The sequence below is a fragment of the Amborella trichopoda genome, chromosome 5 (genome assembly GCF_054954075.1).
Source record: "Amborella trichopoda isolate Santa Cruz 75 chromosome 5, AtrichopodaSantaCruz75HAP2 v2.0, whole genome shotgun sequence".
In the NCBI taxonomy this organism is placed as follows: domain Eukaryota; kingdom Viridiplantae; phylum Streptophyta; class Magnoliopsida; order Amborellales; family Amborellaceae; genus Amborella; species Amborella trichopoda.
The window spans coordinates 8,954,029-8,967,984 of NC_142340.1; the positions used below are offsets into that span (position 1 = coordinate 8,954,029).

General features: G+C 35.8%; 1 protein-coding gene across 2 annotated transcripts in view; it reads left to right on the forward strand.

Annotated features, from left to right (window-relative positions):
• LOC18443727 (Amino acid dehydrogenase family protein) overlaps positions 1-13,956 on the forward strand; it is a 29,730-nt gene that overhangs the window by 3,473 nt on the left and 12,301 nt on the right. For both annotated transcript variants that reach the window (XR_016055871.1, XM_011628565.3), the window contains 5 exons: positions 1,090-1,219; positions 1,376-1,577; positions 8,311-8,397; positions 8,512-8,571; positions 8,677-8,763. Coding sequence is in view for 1 of the 2 variants with exons in the window: in XM_011628565.3 (XP_011626867.1) it covers positions 1,090-1,219; positions 1,376-1,577; positions 8,311-8,397; positions 8,512-8,571; positions 8,677-8,763 (566 nt within the window). In the remaining variant the exon portion in view is untranslated. The remainder of the gene's footprint in view (positions 1-1,089; positions 1,220-1,375; positions 1,578-8,310; positions 8,398-8,511; positions 8,572-8,676; positions 8,764-13,956) is intronic.

A 13,956-nucleotide genomic window follows, 5' to 3' on the forward strand; every position in this document is an offset into this window, starting at 1 on the left:
GGGTGGATATTCATCCCCCAAAATCTTTTTTTATTTATTTCTTCTATTAGAGCCTTAGGGTTGCCCATTTGAGCCAAAATTTCATGCTTAGATAGTTATGTAGCAGTTATACAAAACAAAGAAACATCCAGACTATTGCTGGCCCTATCTAGAGTTGTTATGAATAATCTTAGTACTTACCAGTCTTTGAAATTTGGATTTAGTGGCTAACTCATCACTGTCACAACCAAGTTGACTTGCTGAATCGAACAGTAAACTTGGAATTTGTCAAGTTTTCGAGAATTGTGTAGAAAGTATAAAAATGAGTGGTCAGTTATGTAATTCAAGACAGGTTAGAAGAGACCATTTATTGGTCAAATCAACAAAAAAGATTATATAAAAGGAAAATGTGAAGCACGTTTGGAGTAGTTAGTTTATATATCTTACTCATTGGACGAGTCAAATAGAAGAGTTTTACTGATTCAGAAATGAGTATTTGTACACTGGTAGCAGGAATTCCTGTGGTGAGCCTTTAAAATTAGAATGGCCAGTGAGCAGTACACCGGGACATGAAAAGATGTATCCTTCTATACTTTTGGACTTGGTGCTGTCGTGCTTGTATATTTCATTTATCCGTTCAAGACGTGTCGTGCTCCTTACCCTCCTTGTATTGAAGATTAAAGTTACACTGAGAAACCAAAGATGCATATCATAGATTTTAGACTTCTTCTTTTTTTCCTGTTACACAAGTTGGTTCCTTGATTAAATTATCGTTGATATCTAATTGTCAAAAATGGTAAGTTCGCATCTTCATTTTATCTCCATGGAGATGCAGCATAATTTTTCTCTGACATGTAGCTTTCTTCGAATATGCACTTCATTCTGGTTTCTTTACTTAGAATGTGTATCCTTAGGAATGTAGGGAGGAAATATTCCTTGCTCTCTCTCTTCTCTCTCTCTCTCTCTCTTTTTCCTTTTGTGTGCACTATAACTAATTTAATTACTTTTATTTTGAATAGTTTCATTATATGCATGTCTGTCGACATTTCTCACTTAGTTCTGATATGATGAGTTTTCCCTTACATGTGCATGAAAACAAAAAATGTGAAGCTCTCATGTCTAAAACAGCGGGAACAATAGTTGACGCGGTATTGAGAAGGGACCCTCATGAAGTTGAGTTTATACAGGCTGTGCAAGAAGTGGTACATTCTCTGGAACCAGTCCTTGCCAAGAGTTCCCAGTAAGCCACCTTAAGCTCTTAATTATCTTGTGATAGTTCGAGTTTTATTTTGTGTGTTTTTTGATGTGTATTATAGTTAATTCTTCCATTGTTTTTGAGTAAAAAGTTAAGAGATACCAAATGTGTAGCTCATTGGATTATTGAACTATCTTGTAGGTTTGTCCACATTCTTGAGCGCCTGCTAGAACCAGAGAGAATTATCATTTTCAGAGTCCCATGGGTTGATGATAAGGGTGAAACACATGTAAATCGAGGCTTTCGTGTCCAGTTCAGCCAAGTGTTGGGTCCATGTAGGGGTGGACTACGTTGCCATCCAGCTATGAACCTAAGTATTGCCAAGTTATTAGGTCTGGAGCAGGTATGTCTTGATACTCTCTTAGTTTTCTTCATGATACACATCTGTTTTACAATGAAAGAGTGTGCGATTGTGTGTGTATATATGATTTTTCTAGTGTACACCATTCTAATGATCTTAGAAAACCTTCTTCCAAATTTCTGACAATAAAATATCCTCTGTTTGTATTTCTCTTATTTTTAAGATAAGGGTATTCGTCTATTTGAGGTGATTTTAGAACCTGTTTTATAGAGCTAGAGAGAATCATCGGCCAGAAATCTCTCTAAACTTCAAACTTCATTTCTCGAGTGGAGGAGAATTATCACTATTGCCCCTTGCCAAAACTTAGGAATAATATATCTTATTGGCATTTATGGTTAAAAATTTGGGAGTAGGATTTTCTAACATCACCATTAAAATGGTGTATGGTAGAAAAACCTACAGACAAACACAAACTCGATATAAGATGCAATAGCAGAAATTTGGGGTTCAGAACAAAAATTATGCTGGATTAATTTTGGAAATAATTGTTGAGTATATGATTAAAAAATATTGACAGTTTGATCTATATGTGTTTTCAGTCTGCCCTTCATTCGAGTGGTTTTTCATTCCTGAAAATGCTCGAGGCTTATGCTGTTTTCAATTGAATCATTTAGATGTTGTGCCGGTCATACTTGTGCTCTTTTCTCTATTATCGTTTGTTTGGCAAGCTGCTACAAGTTTTCCATGATCTTTGATACTGCTTTAGAAACATAGGTTTCTAATTTACTTGATAAAAGTTTTAGACAATTGAGAAGATGAGATAAGTGTTGCATTATAAACCTTTGATTCAAATATTGAATACTTTGCAGCTAAAATTGATTATTGTTCTTATACAGTTCAAACTATCTATGTGGTGTTACGGATCAAAATTTGGACATTTCTAGATAAATATAAGGTCTTCCTATTTTGTGGATAGGGACTGAAATGAAAAATTGTTTCACTGTTTTGCCCTCATTCAAAAATGGTGAATTCAATTCTATTTGACTGACCATTTGGTAAAATTGCAATGCTTGCTTAAGCAAGACGTAATTGAAAATGAATGTAATTAATGATGGTGTTAGAAAGACCTTTATGTTCATGTCCCGAAGTCCCGATTGACCTATGTTCTTCTAAAAGATCTTCTATGCTTACGACTGATCTCAGAGTTAGTTCTATACATATGACTAGCAACAAGAAAACCAAATGTAATAACTAATATATATATATATATGGGCTAATCTCAGAATTTTCCACATAGCTGAGGCTGTAAACAATCAAATTAGAGCCCACCTTCAAATAGTGTCAAGAAATATGGTTTCAATACTGGAAATTTTTGTAAAAGCCTTAAAATATATTTTCATATTTAATTATAAAATTTAAAGATTAAATAATAGTGTAGATTGAGCAAATCTATGAAAACTTGAAAATCTTGTAAATTGACGGTCAAAAAATGCGTTACAAGATGCACTATTTCCAAAATTTGAAATCCATTTGTTTCTCATGTCCATCCATCTTGATGTTGAGATGATGAATTTGATGATATTTGGGCATCAAAACAACCTCTTCTAGTGAAATTTTTGAGGTAGGTTCTAATTTAATTGTTTAGAGCCTAGGCTCTATATAAACTTTTCCCTATATATATATATATATATAGGCTTTGAAAGAAGCAAAGGCCTTAGGCTTAGGTGATCGATGAACATATAATTGTTTTGATCTCCGATGACAGTATCGTAGGGGATGGCTTGAAATGTCACTAGACATGTTTTCAAAATTTATTCTTGTTTTTAGGACCTATAGAATGGTGGGGGTGACATTGTCCTATAAAATGACTACCCCATCTCTATCAAGGTAATTGGCAAAGGGTCATTTGATTTAAATTCACGTCCGGTGAGATCCTTATTTTGTTTTTTAAATTTGTATTACACCCCCGAAATCTGGAGATATTTTGTGAAGTTTTGGATTTACGCCTCAGTAGGCATGTATTGTCTGAAATTTAAGGTTATCCTTTTCTGTGGGTCTACTGGTTTGATATACCAATGCCCAGGATAAGAGCATTGGGATGCGGTCTGTAGGGTCCTAAGATTTTTGAAAGGAACTATAGACCATGACCTTCATTTTGTGGGTGATCGACTGTATTAAAAGGTACAATGATGTTTTCAGGATTCTTATGAATCTATAATTTTTAGATGTATGTCCACTTGTGGTGGGGGTGTATTTTATGGATGAATATTTGTATCTCCAAATGATTGGAGAAATTTGCCTTGGAACCCATAGTGAGGAGGCTAAGTGGCTAAGGACTTCATGGTAGACGTACCACCTGTTCAAGGTCCATGCCTACAGTCTCATAATGTGTGACTGTGAAGCTTTTGTATACTAAGCGAATGGTTAGGGATTTCTTTTGATAAATCCAGTTATACTGGCTTGAGGCACATTTGGTTGAGACTTATGTTTGAGATGGAATTATGTTAATACTTTATATTTGTTTTACCCAGAACTTGGTGGAATATTAATAAAAGACCTTGCAAGTTACCAAGTCTGGAAGGTAGCTAGAGGGTTGGGATTGAGCCCAAATATATATTGCCACAAGGCGATGGGAACCCTATCTAGGATAAGGAGATCCCAAGTCCAAAGTTCAAAGGGAAAAACAAGTTGCTCTTGTGATGTCTGATGAATGTGGGCACCACAAAATGCTTTATTGTGGAAATTTCTAAAATTTTTACCCCATCCCTGGCTGTGTAGTACTACTTATTGCAATGAATAAAGAGGTTGAGCTTCGCTTTTAATGATTGCATTTGCCTAGATGATGTAAGGCCTAGGTTGGGGTGTCGCACTATAGGACATCTTCCATGGATTCACCTATATGAGTGTGGAAGTGGCAGCCTCTTCCTATGGGAATTGGGCATTCCCTAGAGCACTCATGAAAACCAGGATTAGCGCAGGGCCTTTAAAAGCGCAAGCCTTTTAGAAAACCATAGTTTTTTGAAAGAGAATGTGCGGTATGTGGGAGGCTTATCAATAAAGGACATAGTTCAAGGAGTGTCCACTCACTTTCGTGGTAAACGTTCTTGATAACACTACGTGAAGGTTCAAGTCCAAAAGACACCTTCACTTATGCATTTGTCTTTCCTTATATGTTTGGAGGGAGCTCTTGTTATTTTGAAATAGGTGGGGGATTGTTAGCTTTTTGCAAAGAAAAGTGTTTCAAAATAACTTTTATTTTAAATTTTTATTGCTAGTCCATTTCTATAGATGGACCTTTGGTACACCATCTTTTACTTCATCTTCTTACATGAGGTGTTTTTACCACCTTCGTGGCAGCTTAGCACCCCACCTTTATTGTTTTTAAGATACCTTTCAATGTGGTATTCAATTTTTGAAACTTTCTCTCTCTCTCTCTCTCTCACACACACACACACTCCTCCTATTTTAATCTCTCTTGTTAAAACGATAAAAAAGCTCACACTCTCTCTCTCATTAATAACATGAGAGTAAGTTTACTCTCTTTCTTTGAGTTAGCAGGCTCTCTTACTAAAAAATGGATGGTTTTCTCTCAATAAACTGGATGACTATCTTGCGACATCATGAAGTGAATGATGGATTTATATATGGTTTTCTTGCTCTTTGGTGCGTGGCTTTGTTGTCATCCGGTAAGTTTTTCAACTTAATATTTTATAAAGTATTTTTCCATGTGTTCTGTACCCAATCGATGTTTGTATTCTATCGATTGGAAAACTAATCCATAGTGAGAGAGAAGATGTTTCCCAATCAATGTTTAATTGTAGTATACCGATTGGATGATATATTTTGTAGTGAGAGAGAGAAGTTTGCCATCCTAATTGATGTTTTTATTGTACCTATTGGATGATGATTTTATAAAGAGAGACAAGTTTGTTTCCAATTGATGTTTGTAGAACCATACCAATTGGAAAGACATATCAGTATTTTTGTGACTGTGGTTTTGTGCTGGTCGAATGCGTGTGCAACTCAAGGACTCAGGATTTGTATTCCGATCTGGCTGTATCTTGGGAATGTACTCGTCGGGACCTGTTTGCACCTCATATTTTATCGAGACGGAGGCATTTAACACTTCGAAGAGTGAGCTCCTTTTGTGCCTCTAGATCCCCTGTTTTCAATCATCGTAAAATGGGAGTTTATTTCCACCATTATAAATTTTTAACTGCGGTGATATATATATATATGGGAAAAGATGGGATTAGCCCACTAGCTCATATGAACATATGAGCTCAACGGTCCAGGTTGAATCTGGGCCGATATGACGATCACGAATGTCTGATAGTGCTTGAATTTTATTTTTCTTTCTTTGCATCCAAATCATTTGAAATTTTAGGTGTGTGTTCTTCTCATCAAGGCACACCTAATAAAAATATAAAAAAAATTATCTACAAAAATAAAAATGACCAAAATACCCCTTGAAACTTTCGGGGGCATTTTGGTCAATTTATTTCAAGTAAAATATTTTTTTTGATATTTTTCGAAGATTCACCTATTTTTGATGAATACATGCCTAAAATTTCAAGTGATTTAGATTTGTAGAAAAAAAACTAAAATTCAAACACTACCGGACATCCGTGATCGTCAGATCGGCCCAGATTCAATCTGAGCCATTGGGCTCATATGTTCATATGAGCTAATGGGCTAATCCCATCTTTTTCCTATATGTATATATATATATATATATATATATATATATATAAATTTTCTTTTTTCTTTTTTTTAGAAGGGAAAATGATGGTGAGCAATATCAGTCCGCCATAAACTTTGAGTTTGAGGATGGAATCTCCATGAAGGTTTTAGATGGCAGTTCTTGCTTCTTGGGAGTTATTGAATAAATGACCACCGGAATCGAGGTATGGGTCATAAGGATTCCATTGCCCTGTAAAAAGTGGTCCAACCCATGAGGAATACTTCTAGGAAATTATTCCATCTAACGTATTACTCCTGGATTTGAGAATAGTGGCATGAACTAAATGGCTTGTCCAAGCCAATGAATTTACTCTGAACAATCCTCAAAAATGACGATTACGATGAGATTCAATAATTTTGAACTACCTTCCTTTTGGGCTGTAGCTGTAACCAATCCACTATTAAAGATTTTGCAAAAGGAAAGCCAATTGTATACCCCCATTGATAGGGACTGGAATGAGCGATATAGAGAATTACTAATTTGTAAATTAAAAATAAATTTATAAATTCAATTATTTATTGATATTTTTATGATATTCATATTTTAGAAAAAGAAATTTTTATTTTACATATTTGACAATATTGTAAAGTAAACTTTAAAGATATTATATTTCTAAAGTAAAGTACTTAGAATGTTATAATTCTAGTTATATAGTCATAGGTGGCATCATAAGGAATGGTAAGGGATCAATGTTTTTCCTCAGGCACTTTTAGCATATATGATGCCTCATTTGCTGAATGCAGGTCTCCTAGTTTGGATATATTTGTGGAAGGGATGGTCTTAATTTGTTCTTGGCTATGGGGAGATAGTTTTAATGTGATCATTAGGCAAGGAAGGAGTTTTGAGGATCTTTAAGAGATATTGGATTCTATTGTATGATTAGCAATTTACTTTTTGTCATGTTCCTAGAGAGGCTGACGGGGTGGAAGATGCGCTTGCTAATAGTGGTACCAGGAAGGATTTGTTATTAGTATAGTGGGATATGTATGGTCTTTAAGTTGTAATCTTGAACCCTCTTACTGGCTTTGGTTGCTAATTGAAGAACATAATGATACAATTGAAGAACATATATGATACATGAGATCAACCTTACTCCAATTGCAGTTGTAAACCCCTCTATTAAACCAAAATCACATCAGACTCGTCATAAAATGAATCCTTAGATGTGTCTGGGAATGGATCAGCATATCCCTGGCTTCTTACAATTTGTAAAAAAAGGCCCAGGATTTCCTTTTATCACAATAGAGGAGGCATACAAGGAGAAGCATCCGTCCATTTTCTCCACAAAAATTCTATATGACAAGCATGAATTTCAATAGAGCCCAACCTTTGTGACTGATGCATATCCCTGTCACATTATTTTCGAAAACCTGTTCTTTCCTCCTTATGTCATGAGTTATTGGTGCCACATGCAGAATCTCTATAATGGGCATTATGCTGGCCATTATCTGTAATTTTATGTTGATACTAGTTACCTAACTTCAGAAACATCTTCTTCTGCTATATGCGGTGGTCAAATAGTCATTTTGATATTGGTACCTTGATGTTTCATGTTTTACTGGTTACACTTACTGGCTTAATATAGAGATTATCTAGTAAATAGAATTATTATAAGCATCCATACATTTTCTTCGCCTCCTGCAAAATTTCTATATGACAAGGGCCCAACCTTCGTGGCTGTATGCATATCCCTATCGACTTTATGTTCAAATCTGTTCTTTCCTCCTTATGAACTGGGCTATTGGTGAATGTGCAGAATCTCTTTCTATAGTGGCCATTTTCTGATGCTCTATGTAGTGGCCATTATATGTGATTTTACGTTGATACTAATAACTCTATGTAGTGGCCAAATATTTGTTTTTATTATTGGTACCTTGATGTTTTTTGTTGTACTGGTTACACTCTCTGGTTTAATATGGAGATTATCTAGTAGATAGAATTTTTTGTAATGTCTGTTATATTCGTTTTATGAGTTGTTGTTCTTGACTTCGTATTGAGAATCTCTCTCTCTCTCTCTCTCCCTCCATCCAGACATTAAGAAACGCTCTATCACCATACAAGCTTGGAGGTGCCGGAGGAGGAAGTGATTTTGATCCTAAAGGAAAATCTGAAAATGAGGTTTTAGTTGTTTCGTTTAATTTTGTTGGTGAAATTAAATTTTTGTTCCTTGATAAGATATTTTGCACATGAAAGGTCCCTTCTCGTCTGAGTACATAAGATTACTGTCAACAGATCATGCGCTTTTGCCAGAGTTTCATGGAAGAGCTTTACCGGTATTTGGGTCCCAATCAGGTAAGGGGAATGTGTGAAGTCATATTTATGTAATAGTCACAGATTACCTGAATCTGCTCGTTTTCCTAGTGGAGTTTATGTCTAATGTGTTTCATCTTTTATTAGGATCTTCCAGCAGAAGACATGGGTGTGGGACCAAGGGAAATGGGTTACCTCTTTGGACAATACAGGCGCCTAGTTGGCCATTTCCAGGTATATGGAATTTTGAAGTATTGAAACAACCAATCATGTTTGATTCTTTCTATGAAGCCTTGAGCTTGATATTGAGTTGCACTAATATGAGTGGATCATCATCATCATCATCCTCCAAGCTTTATCCCAACTATTTGGGGGTCGACTACACAAATCTTATTCTGATATTTGCTCTATCAAGGGCCATACCCTCAGTTAGACCATAAGTCACCATATATTTTTTCACTACTTTCATCCATGTCCTTTTGGGTCTTCCCCTTCCTGTTTTAGAGCTTTCCACTTGAACCAAATTGCCCCTCCTAACTAGTGTTGTATTTGACCTACGTTGCACTTGTATTAGACTTACACTACATGTGGCTAGCCAACCTAAGTTTACTTTTCCATATCTTATTGCCTATTGGAACTACCCTTAAGTTCCCTTATATGTACTCATCCTGAATTCTATCCTTTCCTGGCTTGCCACTCATCCATCTCAACGTCCTTATCTCAACTACATTCATCCTATAGATATGTTGTTTCTTGACCAACATTCCATCCCATATAGCATGGCTGGTCTTACAACTGTCTTATAAAACTTTAGTTTCATTGGTATATGCGGTGATCACATAAAACTCTGGATGCACAACTCCACTTTGCCCACCCAGCTCTAATTCTATTCTCGATATCTTCCTCAATCTCTCTATTCTCTTGGATTATCGACCCAAGATATCGAGTGGATATGAACATTAATTTGGAAATTGGGATACAACTTGGGAATATTTGTAATCCAGCCACAGATATGTGTACTAATATCCCACTCAACAATTGGATGCACATACGACTACCATTTATAATGTTAGTTTGTGACGTATTGTAGATAGAAAAAAAAAAGACAGTATTGAATATGCTGTTCCCATCATCAATACATACATAGCACATAAATTACGAGTCTCATCAAGAAATTTTAAAAGAAGACATTTTGAAAGAACGAAGAAATCTGAAATAGAGATATTTTAACTAACTTCTGTTGTCTGATCTTTGACTCTCAGTGTTTTTGATGAATGTCATACTCTAAATCAGTAAAACTTCCTCTTTTGACTTCTCTCAATAGGTCATAATGAATCCATACTCTAAACGGAAAAGGCTAGGTTTGAGATGATTTTTAAAACTTCTAGAATTGTTTTGTGCCCACAGGCAAGGGGAGACCGAGGTGGGCATCACCTTAGGTGGAATGTGTTCACCATGGTGCGACACCTGGTGCTTGGGCACTTGCCCAGGGACATGGCCACTAGGGAGTCCCATCTAGGGCTAGGGGAGAGACACCTAGGTGCTACGTGGGCCTTTTCTTGAAAATTGATTGCCACAATTTTTTACACACTATTCCTCACTAATAAATAAATTCAAGTACCTACCAATAAAATATAAAGTAGTAAAGTTTCGTGTTACTTAACCCATATTTCTATCAAACATTAAGAAATTTATTATCTTTTGTAGTCATTTTTTGAAAGAACATTAAACCCGTTCTAATCATTATATCTCCACCGTGTTTTTACAATTTTGGTCAATTTTTAGAATTGTTGCTTATAAATTATTTATAATGTTGGTTTCACCAAGTATTAGAGGTCTCTAAGTAATAGAATGTCAACTTTGAGAGTGTCTACGGTATGTGACTTCCAAGGGTCTCATGCATAAGTTCACACATAAAAGGAAATGGTGCCATCAGTCTTTGCAAAGAAGGCTTGCACGGATGCCATTGGAATTCGAGAACCATTATGTGGTTTCGTATTTAACGTCTGGGTCTTGTCCTATGGAGAAACTAACCTTTTTGACATTCTGGGGCATTCTCTTGAGCTCAGCAGTAACTTCTCTATTATGTATATGCTCTTATTATAAATTTTGAAGTTATGGAGGATCCTTTTGAATATTGAAGACTATCTAAAATACTCAAAATAAAGACCTGCTGACTTTGGGAGACTAACTTTTATTTGGAAATCATGATGGCAATGACATTCATCCCTATGGCTTGGGGAATCTCCTGTTAGCTAACATACTACAAGTCTGGAATTGAAGCAATTTCTTGGATGCTTTAATTCCTTTATTATTCTCACTAAAGAGCAGGGTGCTATGACATCTGGCTGGTGCTTTGACTAGCCAGTTCGTGATTTCATATTGGATACATATGGTGTTAGGCATCATATTTGTCTCCTTCCACTTGCTAGTTAGCTGTTGATCTAGCAGATCGGATCTCTTTAGAAATTACCATCTTGTGATGGACAACGATGAAGAAAATGTCCAGTAAATTATTATTCAAAAAGGGTTTACATTTTCTTTTCTTTTTTTCAATGTTTTAAGAAGCGTGAGATGCTGCCTTGGTGGTCACCTCATGATAGAGGATCCCAGAAACAATGTGAAGGGGTCGGTGTTCTCGGGAGGGGCGTTTGGCTTTTTATTAATATAAAAAATATATTTGACTTTTAGCATGTTTTGTTTGCTTTTGCTGTTTTTTGCATACATTTTGTGTGTACATACTCGACTGTGAAACTTGAATTATTAGAAATCTATAAGATTGAAACTTGAAGTAGTAGAGATCTAGAAGATTGAAATTTGTACAAACTTGAAAGTTGAACTTGAAATAAAATAACAATCACGTCAGTCATTCGACATCGTGATTTTGGATTATGGGCCATAAGCCTCATGGGCCTTATATATTAAGTAGTTACATTTAGGAATCAGGCTTTGCGATTGAGTGGTTAGAAGTTGAAGTCAGCAATGCTGCATCTCAAGTTTGATTCCTGCTACTGAACCATCGAAAAAAAGGAAAAAAAGAAACGCAGTTACATTCCATACAAACAAAGACAGGGCTTATAAGACCTGGGAGCCCACTCCTAAGTCCTAAAACAACAAAACAAGAAATCAAATATCAAATGAAAAGCTTCCCCCGCCTGCGCGTTCTTTTAGCTGTAGTTATCCATTGTAGAAGACTTTGAAAGTCAATTTGTTAAAAGGGTTTTATGACATGTAATCTGTACATCTCTTATACTTTTTAATACAACATAATCAATTTCACACAAGAAGAACTGAGATCCATCATCAAGGTCAACAGCCTCATCACTAGCATCATCACCATCTACATTATCACTATCCCATACATCTGATGCCAAGGTATTATTATTAGGGTTAACCCTGTCCTGTACACAATACTTTTCTTCCTCTTCTCCTCTTAGACAGAGTCCTCCTTTTTTGTCCTCAAGCTCTTCGTTGAGGATTTGGTGTCCCGCACAGGGCTCAATAAGCTTCTAGCAACCTCATGAACTTGACCCCATCTCAAACTTTCCCCATGGAACATCTAATCATCTCCTACATTGACCAGGCACTTTCTAAAATCATCCATATTCCTCACAATATGGAGTTGATATAAAAGCATTTTGATAGCATTCCGTCAACCATGGATTATGCTAGACTTATACAAGATCATTCAGTCTCTTTTGATTGAGTCTGTTTCTCTTTTGCTTATGGGCCTTTTGGATAATGCGTGAATATTTAATTTAGGAAAAAGGAAACTATCAATAAAATGTTCAAAGTCAAAGCACAAAAAAATCAATGCAGTGGTTAAATCAACTAAATTACCACCAATGTTGTTACTTGTTAAAGAGGCATTTCACTTAGGTACCTCGTCAACTATTTAGTTAAAAAATGCCCAAATTGCTCTAGTTTTGGGTTTGCAACCCTAAACTAATAGGGGCATTTTGGTAATTTGATTACTTAAATTATTCGAGCCAAATAGTTAAAAAAACCCCTACTTATTCCTGATTTTACAGCTCGAACATGATTTCAAAATATAGTCTGGCTCTGGCGACTTAAGTGGGGGGCCAAACTGCCAAAATGTACCCACTTGTTCTGGGTTGCAATCCTGAACAAGATTATTCTATGAAAAAAGCGTTGTTCAGGGTTTGGTAACCAAAACAAGCAGGGTATTTGGGTCATTTGGTTTAAGTGAGTTAAATTACCAAAATGCCCTTGTTTATTCAAGGATGCAAACCCAGAACGAGGCAATTTGAGCATGTCTTAACAGAATTCTTAGGAGATACCTCAGCAAAAGAATCTTAAAAAAGTAACCACTTTCTTGGCATATTGTTGAGTTAACCATCTCGTTGAGTTTGTGAGGTGTTCTCACCATTTCTAGTGATATTTTCCCTAGATATAGTAATGCAAGTTATTGCTGCCTAATAAGGCATATCAGGACTGATTGGAGTAGGACAATGTAACTTGAGAAATTACCAACTCAAACAAGCTTGAAACAAGATGAGCTAGAAGTCAGCTTAGCATGTGAAGGTTTGTCCTCTGCAAGTGCTTGAATTTTTCCCCGTGTGTTACCCACCATAGAGCTACATTACATAGCAACAACATTTATTAGACATTTATGGAATTTAGAGCATAGGAATATTATGCTTATATTACTAATTTTTATAATGTCATCCAAGTACTTACATCATAAATTCTCAATGAAAAGATGAATACAACGATCACCTAGATGTAGATTGGAGCTTTATCTTATTGTTATGTTTGGCCCAAGTTTTCATCGAGAATTTGCACAATATTCAATTTTGTTATTATGAGATCTTGGAATTCCACGTCAAGGTTGTATCATGTTGTGCATATTGAATCTATCCGTGGTCCAACCATTGGAAATAATCTCATGATCATTATAAAAGTAAGCATGGTTGAGATACTACCATGTTGCGTGCAAGGGCCCATATAACTGGTTGTTCTACTCAGCATCTACTAAATAGTGCATACTTTTCCTTGATTTCTCTTCCTTGGCAACCTCCATTGCCTTGTAAGTATGACTCATTGGTGCTTTCTATCTTTCAATTTTATGCAGATAACGACATGCTTGTCTTTCTAGTGTAGGTGGCCAACAACCTAGTACTTCTCGGCACATCCATACAATATATTACTTGAGTTTTTTTTTTGATATATTATTTTCTAAATATAAAACATCTCCATCACATGAGTTGGTCTCATGTCCGAAACCAATGGGAGGCTTGCAGTTGGGCAGCATTTATTGTAGTACTTTACGTTGTCCCATTATTAAGGTTACATATCCAAAAATTCCATTTGTATACCACTAGTAATAGATAGCTGTAGTGATGGAGTGGGCAACACTTTAATAGAAAGTTTTAGGTTAGAATTGTGAACCAGCATTGCTTTGTC